The sequence below is a fragment of the Pogoniulus pusillus genome, chromosome 2, assembly GCF_015220805.1.
Source record: "Pogoniulus pusillus isolate bPogPus1 chromosome 2, bPogPus1.pri, whole genome shotgun sequence".
Lineage (NCBI taxonomy): Eukaryota > Metazoa > Chordata > Aves > Piciformes > Lybiidae > Pogoniulus > Pogoniulus pusillus.
The window spans coordinates 31,191,801-31,218,855 of record NC_087265.1 but is presented as its reverse complement, the minus strand read 5'-3'; the positions used below and the strand labels follow the sequence as shown (position 1 = coordinate 31,218,855).

Sequence of the window (27,055 nt, the reverse complement as noted above, 5' to 3'; positions counted from 1 at the left end):
CAGGTGCAAGTGCTGTGTCATAACGGAAGTACGTTTGTAGGACAGTTCACAGACTGTGTGTTTCTCTGATGGCCGTCATCCACATGACTCTACTTCCTCTAAGACATTTGAAGAACAACACAAGGATCTGAATGTGGAATGCAGTAAGTGATCTGACTCTAGTACACATATTACATTGTTAATTAAGTTGCTGGAAAACAATCAAACCTTGTGCAAAACATATATATAGATACTGAACCCTCCTTCCTGTGGTGGAATGATTAATGTTATATCAGCTCCATAGTACACTTGGCATCTTAGGAAAAAAATTTATTGCCTAAGTCAGAGGTGAAAGCTAGCACGTGTCACTAGTTCAGTAATGTAGTGCCAAGTCATGCAGGTAGCTGGAATCCTGTTAAGCACAGAACTCTGGTGTTTATTCTTTCATATGAGATAGCTCAGTCTGACTTCTAACACACTGAAATTTATTTCAATTGTCAAGGCACTGAAAAGGATGATTATTGGTTTGATGCTAAGGAGGATTTGACAGCAGCAGATAGTTCAGTAATATCTGAAAAAACAAAAAAGCAACAAGAAAACCAAGACACAGCTGATTTAAGAGGTGAGGTTGTGTGTTGTGGTACCTAATAATTATATTTGTTTATTATTTGAGTATTCTGTTCCTTCTACAAGCATAGGAAACTTTGAAAAAAAGCCATCTGGATTCTCAGACATTTTTTCAGTGACTTAACAGTGAATCGTTACAGATATATAGAGAATCATTGTAGAGATATTCAGCTCTTTTCATGTTTTCCCCTGAAAACAATATCTACAGTGGTTAAATTCAATATAGTAAATGTCCAGACAATCATGTATCTGGAAATAATATTTTCTGTTTTTTTCTCTTCTTCATCCTTCTGCTTCCTTCCCCATATTGGCTTCTTAAGAGTTATCTGGAATGGCAGACTGAAGGCAGAGTTTGTGTGCTCCATGGCGGGGACACTCACCCTGCTGGAACTTGTAGCTTTGAACCAGTGTTCTCTCTGGTTGTACCTCTCTGCCTCTACAGATCTCAGGAAATACTCATTAAAAAGATATTTCACAAATTGAACTGTTCTGCTTCTCAGGACCCTGACTGTATCTTAGAAGATACTCTTCATTGTATTGGATTTTTCAAAGGTTTTCTGTCTACACTTTCTGAAATCTAAAGAGAAGATGTTAACCTGAACTGAAACAAGAAGAGTTAGTAATACTTAGCTTTCTCATTTATTATTAGATATGAAGATAATGGAGAGTAGAAATGAGGACTTTATTCCTGTTAGTGGTCCAAGTTTCTTAGTGTCGGAGGTATGCCTGTTCTTATTTATAAAGCAGTAGTAACCTCTTTCTGAGTCTTTTCATACACATTTGCAACCAAATATGCTTCTGTTTTGTAGGGTGACTTAAATTCAAATTTCCAGAAGTATCAGATTTCAGACACCCTTTCCTCTGTGGCTTCTATTAACTCCAGGTACATTAATACAAGCTGTAATTGTTTGAGATTTTTTTTCTATCAGAGTAAGCAAATAATGGGAGAGAGGAAGGAGTTGTTTATTGATTTTTTGAAATAATTAGTGTAGATGCAGATAGACTGATTAAAAATGTATAATTCCAGACAGCTTCTTATCTAGTGAAAAGTTAAGCAGTTCTGAAATTTTTAGTTGGGTTTAATACTAGTTAATATTCCAAAGATGAGAACCACCATCTGTTCTTACTGACAGTAATTTAATGTATATTACCTAGTTTCCAGGGTTCTTGGTAATTTCATACCTTAGATATGTAGTTCTTTCTTGTAAGGACACTAATAAAGCAAAGTTAGCTGTAGAGGAAATGAATTAGAAAACAATAAAAGGAACATGAATAAGTGTGGAACTTTTAAACATTAGAGAATAAATACTTGCTTTCTCAAGTACCTACAAATAAGCTTCTGCATGAAATCCCACATGTTCATAACAGCCAAAGAAATGGGCGAGGTAAACCACTCACTTCACCCTCCAGTTCTGCAAAAACACCTAATGCCATCTCTGCTTCTGAGAAAATGCATCTGCTTCCCATAACAACTTCAGACACTTCTTGCTCTGCACAAGTGCCTTTGGAAACAAAGCACCCTGGTCTGAAGTCATCTGCTGACGAATTGGTACATAATTTGCTTGGAGATAATCAAAAGGTAAATAATTATTACTGAACCTCCTTAATATGGCAGATGAAGAGCCTTCAAACGTAACTGTTTCTTAACATATTACATTACTCCATCTTTTTGTTCTTAATCCTAACTGTTTGGGAAACTAACCATTTACACTATATTTCTTAACTTGCTTTTCTCCTCTTTTGAATTTCCGCTTGTAGCACTTCTTTTCCACAAATTTCATACATAGAATCAACCAGGTTGGAAGAGACCTCCAAGATCAGCCAGTCCAACCTATCCCCCAGCCCTAGCCAGTCAACTAGACCATGACACCAAGTACCTCATCCAGTGTTTTCTTGAAGACCTCCAGGGATGGTGCCTCCACCACCTCCCTGGGCAGCCCATTCCAATGGCAAATCACTCTCTCTGGGAAGAACTTCCTCCTAACATCCAGCCTAGACCTACCCCGGCACAACTTGAGACTGTGTCCCCTTGTTCTATTGGTGGTTGCCTGGAAGAAGAGGCCACCCCCACCTGGCTACAATGTCCCTTCAAGTAGTTGTAGATAGCAATGAAGCAATGAGGTCACCCCTGAGCCTCCTCCAGGCTAAACAAGCCCAGCTTCCTCAGCCTCTCCTCATAGCGTTTGTGTTCCAGGCCCTTCACAAGCTTTGTTGCCCTTCTCTGGACACATTCCAGCACCTCAACATCTCTCTTGAATTGAGGGGCAGGAAGGGTTTGGCATACTGTAGGGAAAACTCTTGCGTTTTTATTATGAGTCTTAAGAAACATCTCTGTGTAAATGTATAGTAGTTTGTATTTATCCAGGCCAGTCCTTGAAGGATAAGGCAAACTTTGTAATTGCTGATGTTGCTCTCAGAAACTAGACAGGTATGTTCCCTCTTGGGATTTAACTTCACACATGCTAGCCTTCTGGGTAAAGAAAACCAAGGATATCTTTAAAGTAGCAGGAATGTCAGTTACACATAAATGTATGTAGCAGTTTTATTTCTTACTACATATCGGATAATATGATTGGTTGTCTTAGAATAAATTATTGAACTGAACCTGAATCTGTAGTTTATTTTATTTCTCCGTGGCAGGAATATTTATTAGTAGTAAAGATACCTTCTATTAACTGTATGGTACTTACTCACTTTTTTTGCATGTTTTGATGTAATTCTAGGATACTGGAGAAAACTTCCTACAGAATACATTTGCTCCTTTCTCCTCTAATTCACATGATGCCTTTGCTTCACTCAGTACACTGAACTTGAGCAGCTTTTCCAAATTACTGAAGAAACTTAAAGAATTACATCCAGAGGCTAGCAGGTGAGGATATTTGGATTTCCTTTCAGTCCTGATGTGTAGTGAATCCAATATCCATGGTAACTGAGCACTAAATGCATTGCACAAAATGCCACGTAAATGTTATTTCTTCTATAGAGACAAAATTGTGGATGCTCTGCTAGAGGTGAAGAAAAACAACAAGGGTATCCTGAGTGGCTTGTCCATCAGTTCTATTGTGGAAAGGACCTCTGTAATTCTGAGGAAATCAACCCCCAGTTGTGGGTGATAAAAGCAACATAAAGGAGTGAGTATTCTAGCCTACAAAATACAGTGAAATAAACCCACTTGAATTTGTGTAGCCCGACTAGATTAGTAATTTAGCTCAGTTCAAAGCTCTGCAAGATGTACCTGCATGAGTCTACTGAAACAATGGCTTCTAAGGATTGTTGAGTGTCCACAGAATATTTATAAAACAGAATAATTCACTGGCTATATGCACTCTCTAAAACTTGCTGTACAGGGGGTTTTGTTAAGCAAACTGTTTTATAGAGTAACTCAGTGAGGAACGTTGCCATACATATTGTGGATAAAGGTGACACCTAGTGACTAATCCATGTGTAGCATTTCCTAGAGAAATCCCAGAATAGGCTCGACTTTGATTTAAAAATCGATAATTTCTGTCTGATATGTGCGATGCAGTTCTGAACTAGAAATCTCACAGACTAAGATTTTATGTCTGCTAGTGTCTTCACGTTGACGGACATTTTGCATGATGACACAGCACTGGACACTGCAGGAAGCTGCAGAAAGCTGAATGTGCTAAAAGCACAGCCCAGAATTCCATGGATAAGTATATATGCTTTTTGCTGTAGAAGACATCCTTGACTTGGCACTTTTTTCAGCACTGTTTCATGTGTTCTTGTCGATGCTCTAGCTTTGCTTTTGCCAACAAACACAATCTCTAAGATACTTCTTTTCATGTAGTGTTTCTTCCTGAAGCTGCACCAGATTTTTAATGCTCTGAGCTTGCTCTGCAGGCTCCTGTTTCATGGATGTCAAGGAGTCAGTTTGATTTTGATACCACCTTTTCCAAGATGAGTTGTATTTATGCTGATAGTTTAAGTATCTTTCCCACCCATTGAATGCTGCTTATCAGACTACCTTCTGCTGATCAGATGCTACTATAGTGCAGGAGTAAAGCATAACACAGCCATAACTTCAATGGAACATTGTTCTGGGAAGTATTATCAATGACCAGAAAATATCTCCAGAGAGTCTGACTGTAGGTCATGTTATATAGACAGAGCCAAAGGATAAGATTTTGCATTCAGCATGAGATTATACCTCCCATAGTGATGAAGAGCATGAAAGGATCTCAACCAATACACTTATTTGACAGAGTTCCTTTTGGAAAGATCGATGTGACACATTTGTTAGTTTGGCATTTGCCCTGTGAGCTTTTACAGATGCTTCCGTGAATCCAAATAGAACCAAGCAAAGAAAACTCTTTATATTAATCTGCTGACTTACTTCCATAGGACTGCAGCTATGGAGATAACAAAAAACCCCCACAAATCCAAAACATCTTGCACTTGAAAATAAGTTAGTATGATTTTAGCAGCCACAAATTTGTTCTGTTTCCCTTGTTGAGTAATTATTGGGTTTTTTTTAAATGGTGTGTTGGCTTTAAAGTTATAACTGTTCTTATTAGAGTATTTTTTTTTCTGTTGCTTTGCTAAAGAGATGATGACCTTTAACAATTTTTACTTTCATTGTGAGGTATCTGTGAAATAGCCAAGTCATTAGTAAGTAATGAGAAAAAATAATGCTCATCTTTCCCTAGTAAACAAGAAGTATGTTAAATGTTTAAGGAAAGATGACTCTGCTCAAAGCTTATTGCACTATTTCTGGTATGTGTATAGCTTCTTCAGGCTTTCCTGAAGGGTGAAGTGTCCACTAAGAAATACCACCTCAGAGCCCTAACATTCTTGAAAGCTGATGAAATGTCAGGCAACCAGTAACAGAAGAAGGGGACACAGTCTCAAGTTGTGCTGGGGGAGGTATAGGCTGGATGTTAGGAGGAAGTTCTTCACAGAGAGAGTGATTGCTATTGGAATGGGCTGCCCAGGGAGGTGGTGGAGTCACCATCCCTGGAGGTGTTGAAGAAAAGGCTGGATGGGGCATTTAGTGCCATGGTGTAGTTGACTGGTTAGGGCTGGGTGCTAGGTTGGAATGGATGATCTTGGAGGTGTCTTCCAACCTGGTTGATTCTGTAATTCTGTGTGAGTTGCTCAGATAATACTTTTATGTCAAACTGGATTATATAGTATTTAATGTGTAAGAATTTAAATTCAGCTTTGAAGTATAAACCATATAATCTTGCTTTTGTCTTTGTTGTAGCCCAGAGTCGGACATCTGAATGTTTGTAGATCTTGTGTATTTGTTAATTTTGAAGGACTAACTACATTAGAAATGGGAAGTTAGATTTTTTTTTGACTGAGAAGGCCTTTTATTCTCATTAGTGAGTGACAAGCTTATTTATCTGAACAGCATGCATAAACTTTCTGTTTTCTAAACCTAACTGTAAGCAGCAGTTAGCAGGAACTGTGATACTATGCAAGTTACTCAATGCAGCATTAGCAGTGGCTGTGTCTTTAAATTTTAGCAGTACCAAGTGTCCCTTGGAAGCTCTCTGTGAAATCAGTGGTCTGCATAGTAAAAGTTTAAAAACAGCCCAGTGAAGATGGCACTTATCAAAGCATAACTATGATAGGACTTTGAGAAATGTAAAAGATTTGCATCGTGTCTGCGTACTCCTAAATGTTGATTTGGTAACTTAATTTTGAATTATTTATTTTTAAAGTGTCCACCAGATATCAATTATTGCACAAAGGTTATCTATTTTATTGTAGTTATTTCTTTCATGTAGTACATAGCAAAATTAATATCGATACTAGTGGTTTTCTGGGGTATTAAAATCACTGATGTTGCTTTTATTTCAGTTTGAGACTGTACATCCAAAATTTACCTGCACTTTTTTTCTTCTGCTTTGTTTTTAAGTAGATGGCTTTCTGATTGTGAAGACTCTGGTCATCGCCCTTGGGAAGATTTTTGCAAATTCATTACTGCAACTTGTTCTGGGATCATATTGTACTTATTGTTTTACTTATTTCAGCAGATCTTAATGAAACATTGTAGCATCACTATGGTATGCAGTCTTATCCAGGAGAATATAACTTGAAGATCAGTTTGAGGTGCTTTTCTGTTTATCCAAATGTTAAATGATTCTTCTCAGTTTTGTTGTTCCCCATAGCTGTTTCAAGTGTTCAAGCAGGTTTCTCTAAGGCAGGAAGATCATGGTTCAGTGAGCAAGACTTCTCTGCTGCCGTCAGGGCATTTCTAGGCTGAAGTACACAACCCTCACTTCTTGCGTGCCACTTTATTTTAGGCAGGATGGTAGCTGCTAAGATGTTAATAAATAGCCAACACGCTTTTGCTTTCCAGATAATCTGATTCTGAATAGTCTGTAGAAATTCCATGTATCTTCTGAATACCAGGGAGGCACGGGGGAGGGTTTCGTTATAGAAAACCAGGCTTCAGAGCTGGCAGTGCTGGTGGACACAGTTACATAATCCCAAGCTGCAGCAGAGTCATCTCGTGTCCATTTTGACTCAGAAGCGTGTTGCAGACTGCAGGGTTCTGATGCAGGCAAATGTCTCCTTCAGGATGAAGCCTAGATTTTAAATTGTTTTCTTTATTTATGGCATTTTGTTGTTTCATATTACAGTTCCGTTACTGCAAGCAACACTTGGTTTCCAGATCCATTTTCCTGTGTCCCCTGGCCTCTAACAGTAGGAAGCACACAGTCCCTGAGACTTTTGCTTTGGGTTGATACAGGGGAAGGAAAAAAGCTGGGGAGTATACAGTCTTTTCTGTTCATGTTGTTACTGTGAAGAAGAGCTCCGTGTTTTAAATACTCTTCTGGTTAATGAAGGAAAGGCAGCTTAGGTGTACATGTCTGGTCAGGGGGTGAGAAGGTTATCCTTGATTGACAAGGACAGGCTCACACTGCGATACTGCACAACAAGACAGTACATTGCTGTTGTCCATCTCTGCTGAACTTTGTTGTCTATCTCGTCTGCTTTTGCCACCAAAAATAGCAGCCTTACTTACCTGTGAATAAAGTTAGTTTCTTCTTCAGAAAGTTGTGTGGGTGTTTTGCTGGTTTTAGGTCTCATCCATTCCCTCCCTCCTTAGCTCAACTTCTGCTGTCAGAGCCTCAGCCTTATCTTTGAAAGCCAGGACTGTAAACATGGCCTGAAGCTACAGGTGAGGTCTCCGTTTTGTTTTTTGACCTTGTTCGTATCAAGGTGTAAGCAGCTGTAGGCTTTGCTCTACCACATTTTTAATAGCAAAAGCTGTCCTTTGTGTTCTCCAGATCTGATTCTGTAATTAGGCATTGTTAATAGTCCAGAACTGTCTTCCTGGTATGCAAGTTTTTTTGGTTGGGAAAGCGGAAATGGATATGATATGAAACAAAACTAAAGTTAGGCACATTGAGCTGTTCATTGGCTTTTTCTTTTTTTCTTCTCCCTTTTAAAGGGAAAGCTTACTTAAAATGTGAGAGAACCGATTTGTGAGGCAGTGACCTCCTTGCAGCTGGAGCCCTCACCCAGTAGGATGATAATGGCATTCCATAATCCTGAATGCGCTCCTGAAGGACCCATGTGCAGGCAAGGGAAAAATGCAGCTCTCAGCTGTAGGTGGAGCTCTACTAGCTCAGTAAGGATTTTCCGCTCGGTAAAACCACACAAAACATTTATTTTCCTCCGAAGATTGCATTACATCCTCTATGTTGATATCCTTACGTCCTGGGGAGCAGAACAGAGCAGCGACGGGCTTGGGGGAGGATCCCACCCCACAGGCGGGCTGGCTGCAAGGCAGTGGAGATGGCGCTGCTCCCGCGGCGATTCCTCTGCTTCGTGCTGGGTAAGTCTGCGGACCCTTCGGGAGCAAACTTCCAATGTCCTGCCTGGCACCGGCACTCACCGTCTGCAGCAGCAACAGCCTCCGGCTGAGTGGCGGTGCTGGTCGGGACGTGGGAAGTACACTGGTATCCGTAATGAACGAGTGGAGACTTGTGCGGTGTTTGTAACCTGGATATCTGCAGCAAAAGGCTCTGATGGGTCATGTATTGGTCCTCTCTACAAGGAGTGCCTTTGTTTAAGGTTACTGGAAAGGGAAGCTGCGTACCCTTGTCCTGCTGCTGATCTTCCATGTGTGTTCTTTGAGGATGCATGAATTTCTCTTGCCTCCCCTTCGTTCTCTTGCCGGTTTCCTCCTCTAAACCCTAGTGAATAATGCATTGAGCTGTGCTGCATGTAATGTCCTTAGTGATACCACGTAATTAACTATTTACTTCTCTCTGCTGATATCTGTTTGCAAGGAGTAAAAAGCGGTGGCGTAGACAAACTAAATTCTCTGGGCTTGGTTATGTGAAAAGGCTCTGGGTCCCTGGCTGAGGAGAAGGTAGTCCCGTGCAGAAACCTGTGACTGATTATGCTCTCAGTGAGCACTAATTCCTTCTTAGCTAGGATTTTTCTCTGCTCTGTTTCCTCACTACTTCCCCCCCTCCCCTTTTCCTATCCCTTCCTTCTCTTGCTTTGGGCACTATAACTTTTGGAAGCAGAGTGGGAGCTGGTGGTACTCCAGCCTGCCCTTTTCAATATCTCATAAGCTTTGTCGCAGCAGGATGCCTGCCTTTGTGCAAGCCACTTAACTGCTGATAGCTAATCATGGTATTGAGTAGTGTATGCAGTTGTCTTTTGCTGCATCCTCCTGAGATTGTAGGATTTGGAGCATGTTCTGTACTGTTTTAGAAAAGCAGAATGTCTTGTGTCTTTCTGCTTTCTGGCCCTGTACACAGACAGGGCTGTTCTGAAATTGCACTGACAGCTGAGAAAGCCCCGAAGTCATGGTGGAGTCATAAATGTTGAGGTTGCTGATGTTTTTGAGGAAGCAGGTGTTTTAAAATTAAAATAAGTTGGGTTTTATGAGTTTTTTTAAAGGGAACTATTAAAGGAGGGAGGGAAAGCTCTTCTAATAGGTGTGCCAGGACCTTGCATTGAGGTGGCAAACAAACATGGAGTGCCTCTGCTCAGCACCAGGTCTTAATACTCGTGTGAGGAGCATCAGCTTTGTTCCAGTAACTGGTGTCACACACCCACCACTGCAGTCTCCTTGGACAGGCAGCAGGCAGAGAGGATGAGTTCTACATCAGTGTTGGCATTTTTAGCTGACACCAGTGTTTCACAACGAGACATGCTCTTGGAGAGCTGCTTTTGTCATTAAAGCTCCTTCCTTTGCAAACTGTTGAGAGCTTTATAAACATTGAGTTGTTGAGTGGTGGCTTCTCTCCTTATCTGTATTTCTGGAGATGTCTGGCCTTATGCCACTTACCCTGAACTCAGAGCCCTTTGCTGAGCATAGTTGTATCCCTTGCTGCATTCAGTCGTGGTTTGCCAGGATGCAAAAGTGGTGTGACGAGGCCATCTTTCCATTTCAGAAGAAACAGATACTGTTTGAGATGCTCAGATGGCATCCAAAGTAACACAGAGGGAGCAAAGTTAAGGCTGGTAGTGTCTTCTTGTGCCTTCAATGAGTTGGTCGTTTCTGCTTCAAATGAGAGTACAGCAGCATCTGCCGCCAGCTGGGAGCATCCTTCTGCCTTGTGGCCATAGCTTCTGCAGGACTTACTGGTGGTGGGTAATTGAACTCCTGGCTTAAAGCTGTGAGAGCTGGCCTGCCTGAAGCCTTTTTCAGGGTAGTTGAAAATTGTTGACTTCCCAAATTTACACATGAGAATGACAGACTTTTTCTTGCCACCATAAACCGCAAGCTGTATGAAGGGGTTCAGGTCCTTACAAGATTAATGGAGCTTTCCTCCTGTGCAAGAAATGCCTTTCTCTTAGAGCTCGAGCTTTAGCTGTGCCACTGGCTGCAGAGTCCTTGAAAAGCAGTGATGATTGGGGTATCAACTGCCTCAGAATAACCCCGGGTTCATTCAGCAGGCCTAAGATGCAGCTGTATCCCAAGGTCGTTAATTCCATCAGGGGTAAAAATAGGCTTTTTCTCGGTTTTGGCTGCAGTTGCCTGTAGAGGCTGCTCAGAGAGGAGGAAATGAACCATGCTCTCACTCATTTTTAACTGGAGCAGCGATGATTAGCACCACACTCTGCAGCCTGATTTCAGTGTTTACGGGGTTACCTGAGGGCTGGATCTCACAAGGAGACTTGTTATTGCTGTTGATGATAGATAAAGCAAGATTGTGACTTGGGAGCTAGGCTAAGGTTGCATAGCTGAGAGTTTACAGGGAACCCATTATTTCTGCTGCTAAACCCCATGCAGGCTTGCTGAGACGCAAATCAACACCACTGGCACTTTCACATGCTGGAGCATGATGCAGGGATATGCAGGAAGCCCCCAAGTGAGCCTGGGATTGCTGGCTGGTGTGAGAAGGGCCAGGTGATGCCTCTCACAAACATGGTAGTGGGTGGCTGGAGAACCTATGAAGATGGATATTCCCTACACAAGCGTTTGCTGTCACTTGCTATACTGTTACTGGTTGCACACAGTGCTGTGCTGCTTTGATTTCTTTTGGGTATAGATAGCTGTGCTATTGAAAGAGATAAGAGGGAATTGCAAATAAGACCAGTAAAGCATTAGTAGCATATTTAATTCCCTGAATCTTCTGTCTGTGCTGTCCAGCACCATGTTTGCACGTTTTACAGGAAATCAAGCTTTTTTAAAACCAAAAGCAGTTATTGACACTATTTATGACTTCCCCTGGAAAATAGGAAATTACAAGTGCTGCTGTGTCTTCTGTTCAGCTGCTGGCACCCCTGGAGTTGGGAGGAAAGGTGGCAACTTAAACCTTTGAGGTTCTTCAGAGTGGTTTAAGTTGTCTTAACTTCACATATAAACATCATGACTGTGATTCCTGGACACTGGACCAAGCTGCTATCTGGAAGTGATAGGAGGTGCTGTGGGTTTTCTGTATGTGTTTGCATGCCTGCGTATTCTCTTTGCCTTGTAGGCATCTTTAAACCGTTGTACCTTACATCTCAACACCACCAGTCAGGGCTTTGCAAGCTATAGTCAGATCATCACTTGAATTTCCTGAGATCAAAAATAATAGTAATAAGAAAAGATCAACGCTAAAAGTAAGCAAAAAGGGAAACTTCTGCCTATGAGAAGGAGCAGCTTTGTGGCTGTTTTACCACTACCACAAAATTTGTAGCACTTTCGGGTTGTTTCCGTCTTCCTTCAGCCCAAAACACACTCAGTAACGCCCGGGTGTGGTTTGAGCTCAAGTACCTCTTTCACAAAAACGCCAGGTCTTTCTTTAGAGACTAATCGAAGACTACCACATCTGTGGGTAAATCCTCTGAAGTATTTAGCATGTGTCATGTTATAGATCCCTGAGAGTGAAGTAAAGCATTCCTCCTCCCTTTCAGAGCATCTCTGAGATGGAGAGCACCCAAGGCTTCTGAAGTGTTAGAAGAAAAGCGTGTGAATAATGAAAAATAATTTCACATTCTGCTCCCATACGTGTCAGCACTATTCCTACAGAAACTGGTGGCATGTGGGTTTGGTTGGCTGGCTGCAGCCTTTGTTATCTGGTCAGGAAGCCACTTGGCTCTGAGAAATTGCATTGCATTTATTATCTCTGAAACGCTATTGAATTAAACAGCCGTTAAGCACCAACACTGTAATTTCATATTTGTAATGACCCTGGAGGTTGTGGGTAATGAAAATATAAATGCCATGACCTAGAATGAAATTAGAGCCCTCATAATCACTGAAAATGGGGTTGGTGTCCTTCATGGTTTCAAAGGGACAGAAATCAATGTTGGGTAGTTACGGAGTTGAGTGAAGTCTTGGAAACCTGCGTGTGGAAATACAGAGTTACTGCTCTGCTCTAGCTAGGTTCCTTCTGCCTCCCCAACAGGCTAGTATGTCTGGCTCTGTTGGTAATAGCAGCCAGGTTTGGAGGAGGTTCTAGCCCCACAGTGACGGTTGTAGTCACAGCCCTTGTGAACACAAACCCCACACTGAGCAAGGACTGAAAGCATGGGGCAGCACTGGGTTTGAGGGAGAGAAGCATTAAAAACTGCTTACAGGGGATATGCAGCATGTTTTGACTTGGTCAAATAGCTAAATACCTTTTCTCTTCTGAAAGATAATTATGGCTGGGATTTGTTCAGCAAATTCCCTCTGTGGATAGGTAGGAACCAGGGAATCTGGGAATCCCGAGCCTGGGGTGCCATTGCTCTGCCCTTGTGCTGCTGCATACTCTCCTATGAACTCTCTGCTTTTAATCATCAAATCCAGTAATGAAGCTGCTTAATGGTTTCCATCCTTCGCCTCTGCACTTCTACAGTGTGAGCTTTTGAGGATTTAAACCCACAGGCTGACGCCTCAGGAAGGCATTCCAGCAGGGCACTGTGTTGGGAAACAGGCAGCAGCTGGGGTGAAAACCTCTGGCGGCGCTGGGTTTCAGCCAAAGGCAGGATGCAATCTGCCTGGGCTTCCCCGTATCCTTTGGGCAATCTCAGCACTCCGTGTGGGTGAGTTGCAGAGCAGTGCCATCTCTGTGTGTTCTCAGCTGGAAGGAAAGAAAACTGCATTGAGTATCCTCTGCTAAAAAGGAAAAGAAATTATTCCTGGGCTGATCATGTGGCCCAGCAGCAGATTTCAGTCTGGAAGCTGTATATTGAAAGTTACTCAAGCTGCTGTCCTTCACAGCCTGAGATGTATGCACCAATAGAATAGTGCATCTATTTATTTTGGTATTCTGCCTAATGTTCTTTTGCATTTATTTATTGTGTGCCTTTTATAGGCAATCTGTTTGAGTGAATAACATTTGCCTGGAACCAACTTTTTTATCACGAAGGCATTTCAGTAAAATGGTTCATAGTCCCTCGTACCAGAATAGGCTCTGTTTAACCCACACAAAGCTGTTGAAATCTGAGCCAAGGATTGAAGCATGTCATCTCTAAAACCGATGCCAGGCACTTTTAACCTTGGTGTTAGTTTCCCTGTGCTTATTATAGCCTCCATCAACTGAAATAGTTGAAGGGAAAAATAGTCTGGGGGCAAGGGGAGAAGAGCACATTTGCTTTGAGCACGTTCTTGAGATCTTGAGTGTGGTGGCCACTTGTTTCTTTCTGGTTTTCTTCAACAAGGCCACTACAGCTTTGAGACTGAGCCAACATCTGGACTTTTTTGACATCCCATGATTTGTTGCTGTTCTAAAAATAATTCTCAAGCATAGGTCTAATGCCAGGTTAAGGTGTAGGGTTGACCGTGCTGGAAAACTCTGTCCTTCTCTGGTAAGCAAGAGAGATGCAGTTGGTTCCTGGGGCTGGCATCCCTTCAGTCTCTGGCAGCTGCTGCTGACCCCACAGGCTGTTTGAAATTGTGCAGAATTAAGTGGAGATCTCTGGTTTGGCTCATCTGGGTCAGCGAGTGGGTGGTTGGCGGTGCTAGCGGTCAGGCCCAGTTTGAACTGGGAGTCAGTGTAGTCAGAGCTGTACTATCCCAGTTCTCCAGTGCATGTCTAAAACCTGTGGTTTTCCTCCATTAATTTAATCAAGACAGGTTATTTTTAAAAAGACCCTGTTATTCATTAAAGGTATAATTATAACTAACTGCTCGTGGCAGAATTTTCCTTCTCATGATTTGCAGTCAGCCGGCAGTTGGTTTTCACCATGCCTGGGTTTTTATTCCCTTTCTCCTTTGCCCCTTCTCAGCTGGTTTTGATTTTACTTTACCTGCTAAATGATTATTTCTTTTAGTGGAATAAAAGGTATTTGTCATTCTGCCTATGTCAGGAACATGCGAGGTTCAGTCCCATTCCTGGAAATGTGCTTGTCAGCCACTGATAGCTACCAAGAACACACCATAACTTGTGCTGCTGCTGCTGGAAACTGAGGCAGGGAGAGGAACTGTCCGAGGGTCCTGGCTCTTTGAACAGCCTGTTTCAATGTATTTAGCAGTTCATATTATTTATCAGCAATACTAGATGGCAAAAACCACACCCCAGCTAACCACTGACTGTCCTGCACTGGGCCTTGTGTTGCATTTGGTTTGAATTTTAATTTTAGTCATATGTTCTGCATTTTACAGGAGCCCTTATGAAGAAACATGTATCCAAATGACAGTAAACCTGTATCAGAATGACTTTAAACTGCTCCTTGTTTGGGGAAGGCATGGCTGTTACATGTTAGGTGCAGGAAAGCTGTTTTTCACCTGGAGAAGAGGAGGCTCAGTGGGGACCTCATTGCTGTCTACAACTACCTGAAGGGAGGCTGTAGCCAGATGGGGGTTGATCTCTTCTCTCAGGGAACCAGCAATAAAACAAGAGGACACAGTCTCAAGTTGTGCCTGGGGAAGTATAGACTGGATGTTAGGAGGAAGTTCTTCCCAGAGAGAGTGATTGGCATTGGAATGGGCTGCCCAGGGAGGTGGTGGAGGCACCGTCCCTGGAGGTGTTAAAGAAAAGAGTGGATGAGGCACTTGGTGCCGTGGTCTAGTTGACTGGATAGGGCTGAGTGATAGGTTGGACTGGATGATCTTGGAGGTCTCTTCCAACCTGGTTGATTCTGTAATTCTGTGTTCCATACAATATTGAACTCTGAAGATGAGTTATGTAGGGCAGCAGTATCTGTGCTACAAAAACCATCTCCTGAATATGGAAGGGATCCAGCTGAGGAGGCTGGAGAAACTCTTTTCTGAGGGTTTGTGGTGACAATCACTTGATACTTTTGTGAGTCACTGCATCTTGAGATAGGTTAGCACTTCGGAAGCCTTGCACCATCCCAAAGAACTTCCATGTTCCTTACATCCCTCAGATCCTCAAAAAACTAATCACTTTTGTATTTAGAACTGGAGTCATCCTTTCCACAAAGAACCTAAATGCCTTAAATCTGATTTATTAACTCAGGGAAGAAAAGGCAGGCTTCATCCAGTGGGACCCTGCTCCTGGAATGATTATTCCCCTTCATTTCATTACACAAAGCATAATAAATGGACAGCTTTTCTTCCCCACCATCACTGATGAGATGGATACTTTGCATACAGCTGAACATAATAATGAACCTCCAAAGGATATGTGAGGTTTTAATTTTGGCATCCTGTTGTGTCCATGAAGAAACTTAAGAGGTTTATCCATCCAGCTGATGTGCTGCTGATTTACACTGGAATGGGGGCGTTTGAGTTTTTGCTATCATTTTATAGTCATCCCAAGCATTGCAAGAGGGCACAAAATAAACTGCCTGAAAATAACTGCCAGTGAATGATTATTTGTTGAAGTGGAGACAGGAGCCAACTGCCTGTCTGGGGACTTTTGTTTCTTCTTTTTAATTTAAGTGCCTAATCAAGCTGATAAGGTAGGACGCATCCAGCCAGTGGATTTGGTGATAATTAATCGGTGGTTGGAGTTCCCACTCAGGCCAAGTTGTGAGTTGGCGGGAGCAGAGTGGCACTGGTCACCCTCAGGGTAGGGAGGGTGGCAAGGCAGGAGCTCTGCCAAGCAGAAGGTGGGCACTGTTATTGGCAGAGGTGAGCAGGTGAAATCACAAAATTGTAGAACGGATTGGAAGGGGCCTTTTAAAGGTTGTCTAGTTCAAGTCTCCTGCAGTCAGTGGGAACATCTTAACTGGATCAGGTTGCTCAAGGCCTTTTGCAATCTGACCTTGAATGTTTCCAGGGATGGGACTTCTATCAGCTCTTGAGCAACCTGGGACAGTGTTTCACTGTGTCAAATTTTGGGCTCCCCATTTCAGGAGAGGCAAGGACCTGCTGGAAAGAATCCAGTGGAGAGCCATGAGGATGACAGGGGGTCTTGAGCATCTCCCCTATGGAGAGAGACTGAGAGACATGGGGCTTTATAATCCAGAGAAGTCTGAGAGGAGATCTGATCTTTGACACTGTCCCCCACAGCAAACTGGCTAAGCTGTCAGCCCACGGCTTGGATGGCAACACTCTGTGCTGGGTTAGGAACTGGCTGGAGGGCCGGACCCAGAGAGTGATGGTGAATGGTTCCACATCAAGCTGGCGGCCAGTCACTAGTGGTGTCCCTCAGGGATCAGTGCTGGGCCCCATCCTCTTTAACATCTTCATAGATGATCTGGATGAGGGCATGGAGTCAGTCATCAGCAAGTTTGCAGATGACACCAAGCTGGGGGCAGATGTGGCTGGGTTGGAGAACAGAAGGGCTCTGCAGCGGGACCTTGACTGCCTGGACAGATGGGCAGAGTCCAATGGGATGGGGTTCAATAGCTCCAAGTGCAGGGTGCTGCACTTTGGCCACAACAACCCCATGGAGAGATACAGGCTGGGGTCGGAGTGGCTGGAGAGCAGCCAGACAGAGAGGGATCTGGGGGTGCTGATTGATACCCACCTGAACATGAGCCAGCAGTGAGCCCAGGTGGCCAAGAGAGCCAATGGCATCCTGGCGTGCATCAAGAATGGTGTGGTCAGCAGGAGCAGGGAGGTCATTCTGCCCCTGTACTCTGCACTGGTTAGACCACACCTTGAGTACTGTGTTCAGTTCTGGGCCCCCCAGTTTAGGAGGGACATTGAGATGCTTGAGCGTGTCCAGAGAAGGGCGACGAGGCTGGTGAGAGGCCTTGAGCACAGCCCTACGAGGAGAGGCTGAGGGAGCTGGGATTGTTTAGCCTGGAGAAGAGGAGGCTCAGGGGTGACCTTATTGCTGTCTACAACTACCTGAAGGGTGGTTGTGGCCAGGAGGAGGTTGCTCTCTTCTCTCAAGTGGCCAGCACCAGAACGAGAGGACACAGCCTCAGGCTACACCAGGGGAAATTTAGGCTGGAGGTGAGGAGAAAGTTCTTCACTGAGAGAGTCATTGGACACTGGAATGGGCTGCCCGGGGAGGTGGTGGAGTCGCCGTCCCTGGGGCTGTTCAAGGCAGGATTGGACGTGGCACTTGGTGCCATGGTCTAGCCTTGAGCTCTGTGGTAAAGGGTTGGACTTGATGATCTGTGAGGTCTCTTCAAACCTTGGTGATACTGTGATCAATGTGTACAAATACCTGAGGCATGGGTGTCAAAGTGGATGGGGCCAATCTCTTTTCGGTGGTCAGCAGTAATAAGACAGGGAGCATTGGCTACAAACTGGAACATAGAAGGTTTCACCTCACCATGAGGGGAAACTTCTTTACAGGTGACAGAGCCCTGGAACAGGCTGCCCAGAGAGGTTGTGGAGTCTCCTTCTCTGAAGACTTTCAAATCCCATCTAGATGTGTTCCTGTGCAAACTACCCTGGGTGACCCTGCCTTGGTAGGGAGGTTTGAATCAATCTCTGGAGGTCCCAACCTCTAAGGTTCTGTGATTCACCACCCTCACTGTAAAAAAAAAAAAAATCATAGACTAGAATATGTAATAAACTAAATATATATATATATGGTCCAAATTTCTTCTCTTTTAGTTTAAAACTGTCACAAGAGGCCCTGCTAAAACATCTGTCTCAGTCTTTCTTGTAGGTTCCTTTAAAGACCAATATAAGATCTCCCCAGAGGCCTCTCTTCTCTGGGCTGAACAGCTCCAACCCTCTCAGCCTGTCCTCACAGCAGAGGGGCTCCAGCCCTCTCATCATTTTTGTGGCCTCCTCTAGACCTACTCCAGCAGCTTCTCCCGTGCTGAGGACTCCAGGGGTGGACACAGCACTGCAGGTGGGATCTCACCAGAGCAGAGTAGAGCAGCTGATTTTGGTGCAGCCTGGGCTACAGCTGGCTTCTGGCCCTGTGAGCACGCATTGCCAGCTCAAGTCCAGCTTTTCACCCACTGGTGTGTCTGAAGTCCTTCTCCACTGCTCTGCTCTCAATCCCTTCATCCCACGACCTGTATCGGTACTGGGGATTGCCACAGACACTGGGCTGGTGTTTGTGCTTAGAGCTGTGTCCTGGTGCCAGTGTGCAGCTGAGCTGGAGCCGATGCTTATTCCTGATCTGCTTGTTTCCGTTTGACCTTCTCCTGTTACTGTCTTTTACTGTAAATATGTCTTCATGCCTGGTGATGTTTATCCCCAGGAAGTGTTTCTGGAGCATCACTGTGTTACCTCCAGCCTGGCACAGCTCTTGTGCTGGCTCTGCTTCTGGGAGACTCCTGGGGACACTCCTCTGACAGCAGCGGTGGATGGTACTGGCAGGACCACAGTTGCCCTTTCAGACCCATCACTGCTCCTGAAAGTGTGAAAGCCTTTGGCCTCTTTAAAGGGCATCTGCCACCTGAGCTTTCCACATGGCCATGTTCCTAACAGGGGGCTGTCCCCAGCCTGGCCAAGCAGTTCTTTCTCCACCAGTTCTTCATTCAGGTACCTTCAGTCTTCCAAGCCATCCAAGTTTTATTGCCTCTCTCCCCTGCTCATGCCCCTGGCATGGCATGTAGCCATGGCACCTGCTGCTGCACTGCTTATTTGGCACAGTGGTCTCATTTTACTGGGACTTAATGGAACTGGATAGCAAGAATTTATCTGGGGTCAAGGGAGGCTGTTCTGTGAGCAAACCAGGGTGAAAGAAGATGCAGTGCACAGACCTGAGGACCTGTGGCAATGCTCTGCCTTGGAACTGCAGCTCCTGCAGGTTGCTCCCTGGAGCTACATGAGCAAAGCCGCAACCATATGGCTGTTTTTCAGAGGAATATCTGATTCCCTAAACCTGAGCTTTCCTGGCATTGTCTCATTTCATTTAACATTTGTTTTCCCAGCCTGAGTGACTTCTCTCCCTTTGAAATTTCCTGAGTCTTTGGGTCCTTTGGAAGCTTTACCTGTCAAGTAAAGTATGGGCTAAGCCCTCCATTTGAAGACCTGGCTGGCGAGCTCCAGACGTTCTTCATTGCCACGTCCATGCCATGCGTACAGATGGCTCCAAGTAGGAGCTGGATAGTTTTCTTCTGCTCCATCTGTAGCCCCCCAGGGCAGAGGGCAGGTAGGGAGGGGACTGTTCCCTTTGTTCTCCAAAGCAAGTGGTGGCAGCATGTCCAAAACATCTTGGGATCAACCCTCTCAGGTGCTGGGAGACAGGCAGATGTTCCCCTCACCTCCCAGCATCTGCTCTGTTTCTGAAATCCTCCCTGCCCCCAGTGACTCAACAGTACGTTGAAAAGTCCCTGCTCTCTTTCACGATATGAACAGCCCTGAATTCCAGGAACTCCCTCTTAGGTTACATCCTGAGTGGTTACCTGGGGAAGGAAAAGTCTGCAGGTTAAGGAACAGTGTCACAACATGCCAAGTGAAGAAGCGTGCAGCAGACAGGAGGCTGCCTGGTATGGGGACCCAGTGTCACAATATGCCAAGGCAAGAATCATACAGCAGACAGGAGGTCTGAGGGCCTGAGGATCCTCCAGAAGCATCAAGGAGCAGGTCTGGGACAGAGTAACTGTCTGAACTGATGCTGCCAGGATGAGATATGCCCTTCTTGCATTAAGCAAGCTGGTAGGTGACTACTTTGGCTGGTCAGTGAGTCCTGACATCACCAGGTTGTGTGTCTGTGGGTTGCAAGTGCTGGGACAGGTTCTCCCCACAGGCTCATCTGCCAAGCACCTGCATCTCTACAGTGATCAGGAAAATAGAAGCATCTCTGTGAAGACTTCAAACTTAGGAGTTTTTGATGTCTCTGAACAGGGTGGATGCAGGGAGCCTGGTGCTTCGCTTGTCCAAGAAATGCATTAATAAATAGATTTTTTTTGAGGTGCTACAAAGCATCCATTTTCCTTGGCCAAACTTACTTTGTCAGAGGTGGCAGCAGGTTAGTCCTGGCAGCTTCAGGCCAGGCGGGTAGGTGGCTGTGGGCTCTTTTTCTGCCTGCTAAATAACAGTTGCAGCTTTTCTCCATTTACAAGTGCTTTGCAGAACAGGCCAAGATGATAGTCCTTGACTGCAGTTGAAGAAAGGGAGATGCCTTGAGTTAAAAGCTGTTTCTCAGGCCAGGAGAGCACTTTGAGCAGGGAGGGTGTGCCTGGGGAGAACCCTGTGACCCATGCTCTCCTCTCACCACGTTTGCTGAGCTTGGGAGAAAAAGGTGTCTTGAGCTGTAATACAGTGCCCCTCTAACCCGGGCTACGAAATCACCACAAGGAGATGCTAAAAGCCTCTCTAGATGCTCTCCTGCGGTGGGCTAGTAATGAGAAGGAAAGATGCTGAAGATTGAATACTGCCAAGCTTGGAAGGAAATAGAACCCCAGAGGACCTGCCTGAGGAGAGGCTTTGCCTCAGCCTTCATGGGGAGTGTGCTAGTTTGAAACTAGCTGGAATATTTTGGTGAGAAGAATTATTATAGGCTGTGAAAAGGAAACAATGGTGATGTCTACTTCACTCATAGGCTTGCTGAGATGTGTGAAAACAAGAACATACACATAGATAACACAGTCGCTGTGTGTCTCTGGGTGCCTGTGCGTTCCTCACTGGCTTACTTTCTGTGTAACTAATCCTTCTGCTTTCTAACCGCCCTGGCTGATCTTCCAAACTCACCTTGCATGTAAGGCAAACTCTGGGATAAGGTAGAGGAGTGGAAAGGAGGTGGAAGGATGGTTGGGAGCCCCTCCTGGGGACTCAGGTTTCTGGGAGGGCTGCTGTGTTTGTGTATTGCTTTTTAACCTGTATATAGCTGTATATATTGTAAATATCTGCTCGTATATTGTGCTAAGATGTAAATGTAAAACTTCATGTCCTTAACTTCCAGCTTAGCTGAGTCTAGTCTGGGTGATTTCGTATGAGTGGGGGAGCGGGTAACACCCAAACCATCACAGGAAGGCATAAGGATAGATTTAGGAGTGAGAGAGGGAATGGGAATGCATAGGAATGAGGTAGAGGATGGGAATGTGCTGGTGGTGGGGCTTGGGTGGGCTACTTGAGAAGGGGTTGGGTCTCCATTTCCCCTAAGATCCTTTGTGGAGTTTGTGTACCTATGTCCATTTCACTGTTCCCAAGCTGCTGCACAGCCCTGACAGCCCCAGGAGCCGCTGCCAAATCCCAGCAGCTTGGGGCAGGTGCCAGTGCCCCCAGCCTGACCCAGCTAGGCAGAGAGGAGAGGCTTTAAAAATACATTTCCCATGCAAAACCAGGACAGGAATAGCCCAGAGGGGTCGTCTGACTGTGGGGGCACATCCCAGGCTGTCGGCAAGCAGAGGTGTTAGCAGATGGCTCCCTCCTTTCTGACAGAGAAACAGCATCGAGCCAGCCACCCAACACCAACATCTGCACTCTTCTGTCCCCCAACTCAGCCGAAGGGGCTCACGTGTTTGCTAAGCACCAGCTTCGTTCTTTCCTGGTGAACCAAAGAAGTGTTTGCAAGCTCTGAAGCCTTTGCTGAGCTGGCAGCTGCCTGAAGCAGTCCCAGCAGGAGCTACGCTTTTAAGCAGAGGGTGCCAGACTCTTTCCAGGGGGTTATGAGTCTGTGCATACTGGAAGAGCAGTTGTGCCTTTGTTCCTGCTTCTCCCTTACTGGCATGGGTGACTTCCCCTCTCTCTGGTTTCTTGGCATGAGGTTTCTTGCACAAGATCTGAGCTTCCTGCTAGGTTACACAGTAGTTTGTTTTTTGTCCAGAGCTGTACCTCATGAAGGTCTTCAGAACCAGGTGCAAAGGATGCTCCTCAGACACAGGGTGAGATGCAGAAGAGGTCGATCCTCAGTGCCTGGCTCCTACTTCTGTTGGTACAGCCTACTTTTTGGAGAAAGCAGCTGACTTTGTAATACCACCACGGGGACCAGAGGCTCCTTGCAAAGCAGCAGGCTGGGAATACCACCCTGCCAAATCTAACTTAGTCTGGAGAGCACAACATTTGGCTTAGGTGTGGATGCACACAGACAGGTGGTCGGGGAATTCCTCAAGGCAGGTTTGCAGCGACACCGGCAGTCCCACGCTGAGTTTGTGGGCAGCAGCCGGCGCTCAGCCCAGCCCTTTACGTGCGAGCGCTGCTGGGAGTAGAGGGTTTATTTTTAGCCCTGTGAGCACTTGCTCCGTTCCCTGCAAAGCCATCTGCTGCCTGCAGCGGGGCTGGTTTGATGGCTTTGAGTCAACAAAGCAGCCCTCTGCCAGAGTGTTCCATACTTTGGCCACAAACCAGGATGTTTGTCACACGCATCTTCTGCCTTTTGCCCGCCCCTGTGTCCTGTCCTTGCTCTCCCATGGGTCTTTTGGGATGGGTCTGACCCTTCCCTTGGCTTTATGCTTCAATCTGGGAAGGGCTCCGGGGTGCTGGGAGAGGACTTGCTCTTACACAACCCACAGATGCTCCCAGGGGTACATCATCCCCTTTGCTGGGAATACTAGATGCTCAACAGACTTAAGCTTAATTACTAATTAGCAGTGGATGTGAAGGCAAAGATGCTGAGCAATGCAGCTGGTGAAGACTGGCTCAGCTGGTCTGCTTGTAGATGTGGATCCCAAAATGAAGTGTTGAAAAGCAAAATAAGGCAACCTGAGGTTGATGAACATGTGCTCCCCCTGTACAGAGTGGCTTCCAAGGCTTCCCAGGTCTGTGCCTGCAAAATCTCCCTGCTCAAAACCTGCTCTCCCCAAGTTATGTGGTACCTCCAGTGGAGACACAGCACTGTGGTCCAAACTTGAGGCTTTTGTTTCCAGGACAAAAGGCCGAGCAGGGATAGCTGTGAGTCCAAGGTGGCCAAGGGATGTTGGTCAAGTCAGGGACAAGTCAGGTTTGGGGTGACCATCTCCTTCTCAGCATCAGCATTCTTCCCAGCAGGTGTGTACCTGGTTTGGCAGCTCACAGCACATATGTCCAACTGGGCTTTACCTAGTTTCATCTCACAGGCTCTTACTTGGTAAGGCAAGATCTGTCCCGCTGGATGGGGACATGGCAGAGGCAGGGCTGGAAGTACACCCAGCAAATGAGCTCCAGATTTCCAGCTCTTGGTGGGTTTTATTTTGCAGCCAGGCCCAAGCCACCAGGCTTGTTCTCAATAAAGCAGAGTAAACAACCACACCAAAAAGGAGGGGAAACGAGACTGTTTTCATCATGGGCTTGCTGAGTGTTGTAGAGGCAGGGAATTAATGAGGCCAAGTCAGGAATTTAGAGAAAAATAGAGTTATTTTATTTTCCCAAAACCTGCCCCCAAAACTATATACAGAAAATAATTTAGGTTTAATTAGCAGATTCAGGTTGAGAAGATCTGCAAGGATACCAGAGGTAGATTTGACTATTTTGGAAGTCAGAAGTTGGAAAAGGCCAAGCTATTAAATACAGCACCCCCCACTATTAATAAAGCTGAGCCAGAGTTACTCACAGGTGAGCCAGGCTGGCTGAAAGAAGGGCGGTCCAGATGCTTGTCCCCTCACTCTCTTTCAGAGGCTGTCCGAGGGTCCTTAAGGCCTACTGCATAAAGGATGCTTAAGGTGGGAAGCTGTCCTTGGGAGCAGAGCGCCAGGGGCTCCTTCTGCAGGATCTATCCAGGTGGGGGAGAACTCTAGGGTGGGAACCCCAAGGCGGGAAGTCCCCCAATATTTATACCCTCCCTAGACAAAGAGCAGAGTTACCACTGCCTAGGCGTGAAGGGCACAGCCAATCCCAGCTCAATTCCAGCGCGGGCACTGCATGGGCACCCCTCGTGCGGCAGGGCCCCTTGCTCACCCCTTCATGCCTGCAGGGCAGCGGGGGGAAACAGGTCTTTTTGTGCCTTTTCCTCTCCCATTCAAACCACAGAGGGAGAGGAATTTAGGGGTACACAGGACTCCAGGACACTGAGAGAGCTAATCATCTCCTGAAGGGGAGGTCACAGCGTTTGGGAGCAGCTCAGGAGAGTATCCTCTTTGAGCTGTGCTGGTTCTCGGGTTTAGCTAAACGTGGCTTGTTCTTTGCCAGCCCTTTTGTGACTATCACTTTGCAATCATCTGTCATTGTTTAGGCTTTAATAAGACCTCTAAGCTTTTAGATGAATAACTGGGTATTTTTTGCTCTTTGCTATGAAGGGTTTCCAACAACAAGAAAAACAAACATGTTGCCAGTCCAGCTGTAGCCAGGATGGATTGATGACCACTCAGCACACATAGTCAAATAGCTCATCCAGTACCATCAAGGGGTGTTGTGGACTTGAAGGAGTCAAGGTCCCCCAGTTCTCTGGATAGCAGTGAGCTAAGGCCTTGCTGGGTGGGTCTGGTAGCTCCTCCAGCAGCACCCAGTCAATGCCACTGAAAGGGCTCACAAATTGGGATATCTCCAGTTCTAATCCTATAAAAGAGCCTCTTTTAAGAGCTTCTTTCTTGGATGAGACTCCAAATAGTGGAGTGCAGTCCAGGTGCTGGGTAAGGAGCCTTCATCTGCAGGAGGCACATGACTGATGTCTTAGGGCTAACTCTCAGTAAGTTGAACACTGTTAAGTGTTTCATGGGATGCTCCAGGACACCAATCCCAGGGCAAACAAGGATCTGGGATGCCTGAAAAAGCCTTCCTTCCAAGCAGCTCCTCACCACCACTCTCCAGATATTCCATGTGAGAAGCCAAATTAAGGATCCTTAAAGTTACATCTTTTGATAGACAGGGAAGGGAATTCATCAGCAGTTGTGCAGGTCCACACGCTGAGATAAATGTTGCATTGGATGGTGCCTCCTTCAGAAGGAGCCTTTCCACGCAGAAGGCCATGCACTCCTGTTACAAGGATGAACTTTGGCTGGCTCACAGTGGCATCGTCTGTATGAATGCACAGGCTGGATAGACATGGGGAAATGGAGGGAAAAATACCCCTCTGCTCCATGTCTAAGTGGCACTGAAAGACCAGTGAGGCTTTGGAGGTAACACATGCTCTGCTAGGATGTTCTCAGGAGATCACTGTGTAGCTACTGATGTTATTTTTCCAAAGGGAACAGGGGATGCATGAGCAGGGAGCTCTTGGAGACAGCTCTGCCTCTGTACTGTCAGGTTTTGGAGCTCATTGATTCAGCAGTTCTTTACAGCCTTCACCAATGGGTGCTGCCAAGCACAGAGATGTGACTGCTCCAGAGCCCGGTTATTGACAGCTCACTGCAGCTGACTTATGCTGCCTCTGTCAGCAGGGCTGAGCAGGGAAGGAAAACCTTCTGGAATGAGAGCCAGGAGATATAAAAATCCTTCCCTGCTTTTTTTCTACCTCTGGTCATTGCAGACCCTGAGCCTGTTCCAGCCTGAAGTGTTGATAACCACGGCTTTGGGGGAAATCCAAGAAGCAGCAGGGAAATATCTGTGGGTTTAGATGGGAACCATGTGGAAACATAGCAGGAGGTTCTCCTCTCTTTGACCTTAAAATGTGCATTTAAAGCTAGGTCAAGTTCTCCCTGGCCAGATGAAAACAGAAGAGCTTTTTGACCTCACTGTGCCCAGCTCCGTCCTTGCAGCGTTTACACAATGGGCTCTATTGAGCCTCGCTCCTCTTGGATGCTCTCTGCCTGTCATGTATAAAACAAAAGAACCCTTCACAGTCTTAAAAGTCAAATGTCCTTGTGAAATATCGTGGTCACTGGCTGATGGATCTGCTTCCCCCAGTTCTCTGGGGGTAAAGGATTTGCAGACAGACCCCATGTGTAGCTGTGGGAGATGTGTGGGGAGAAAGATCATCCAGGAGCATGGTGTTTGCACTGCTGCTTTGGCTTACCAAGCTTTGTCTGTTGGCTTATGCAATGCTCACTGCTAAATTAGTCCTCATGGGGAAGGCAGACCTCCTGCAGAACGTTGCAAAGAGTGGACCAAAAGTCTGCAAAGGCCCTTCAGAGCTGCAGCAGGAGGCAAGAACAGCATGCAGGTATCCAAGTCACATACATGGCAATGATGAAGCACATGCACTGTCTTTCATCTGCCTGCCCACACCTGTATTCTGCCCTCTGCCCCCTTGGCCAGAACAGCAGTGTCTTTTGAGCTACTTTGATTGGCAACTGCACAGAACTCCCTAGGTTTATATTTTCACTTGGTTTGGGTTGCTTTTTTCGTTTAATATTTAATCACTTTCCTGCTGCCTCCCACATAGACATGGCTTGCAGCTACTCAAGCTGGCTTTGCAGCTACTTTGCAGTTCTCAGCTGGTTCATCCTCATGGTTTATTTAGTGTTTCTCCCCTCTCCACCCAAGGTGGAGCTGCCTATTACGGTGTTTTCCTCAAGATCCATTCTGCAGGAGGAGCTGTATGATCATCAGGAAATGTTTGGGCATCTCTGAGGATGGTTGTTTTTGTTGTCTCTAGGCTCATTCGTGCTAACTGGGAGCAGGGAAGAGCAAAGCCACGCGAAGGGCAGCTTGGCCATGCTCAGTTAACTTCTGCTTCTCTTTCTTTTTTATGCTGTATCACTGATAAATTTCTTAAAGTGGCTTTTTCTTCCACAGTTTCTCTCCATACTTTGAGTGTCTTGCTCATTTCCTCCTTTGCTCCTCAATCTCCTCGGCCACTTGTCTGGCTGCATTTTAACCTATTCACCCCCCAACCCCTGCTTCTTTCTCCCCCTGTGCAGATCACTCCTGCTCCATGCTCAACATGTTCACTGACAGCATTTTCTCTGCAGGCTCTTTATCCAGAAACATGATGGGTGTGATGTTTGAAGAGTACTTGTCCCTGACAGTCTA

At 45.6% G+C, this 27,055-nt stretch overlaps 1 protein-coding gene across 1 annotated transcript in view; it reads left to right on the top strand.

The window, feature by feature from the left end:
* Positions 1-27,055, top strand: part of LOC135187353 (RNA-binding protein 44-like) — a 49,285-nt gene that overhangs the window by 4,956 nt on the left and 17,274 nt on the right. The window contains 9 exon segments of the mRNA XM_064165985.1: positions 46-143; positions 482-601; positions 1,256-1,326; positions 1,416-1,489; positions 1,794-1,896; positions 3,330-3,475; positions 3,590-3,711; positions 6,494-6,583; positions 8,297-8,422. Coding sequence (XP_064022055.1) covers positions 46-143; positions 482-601; positions 1,256-1,326; positions 1,416-1,489; positions 1,794-1,896; positions 3,330-3,475; positions 3,590-3,711; positions 6,494-6,583; positions 8,297-8,422 — 950 coding nt within the window.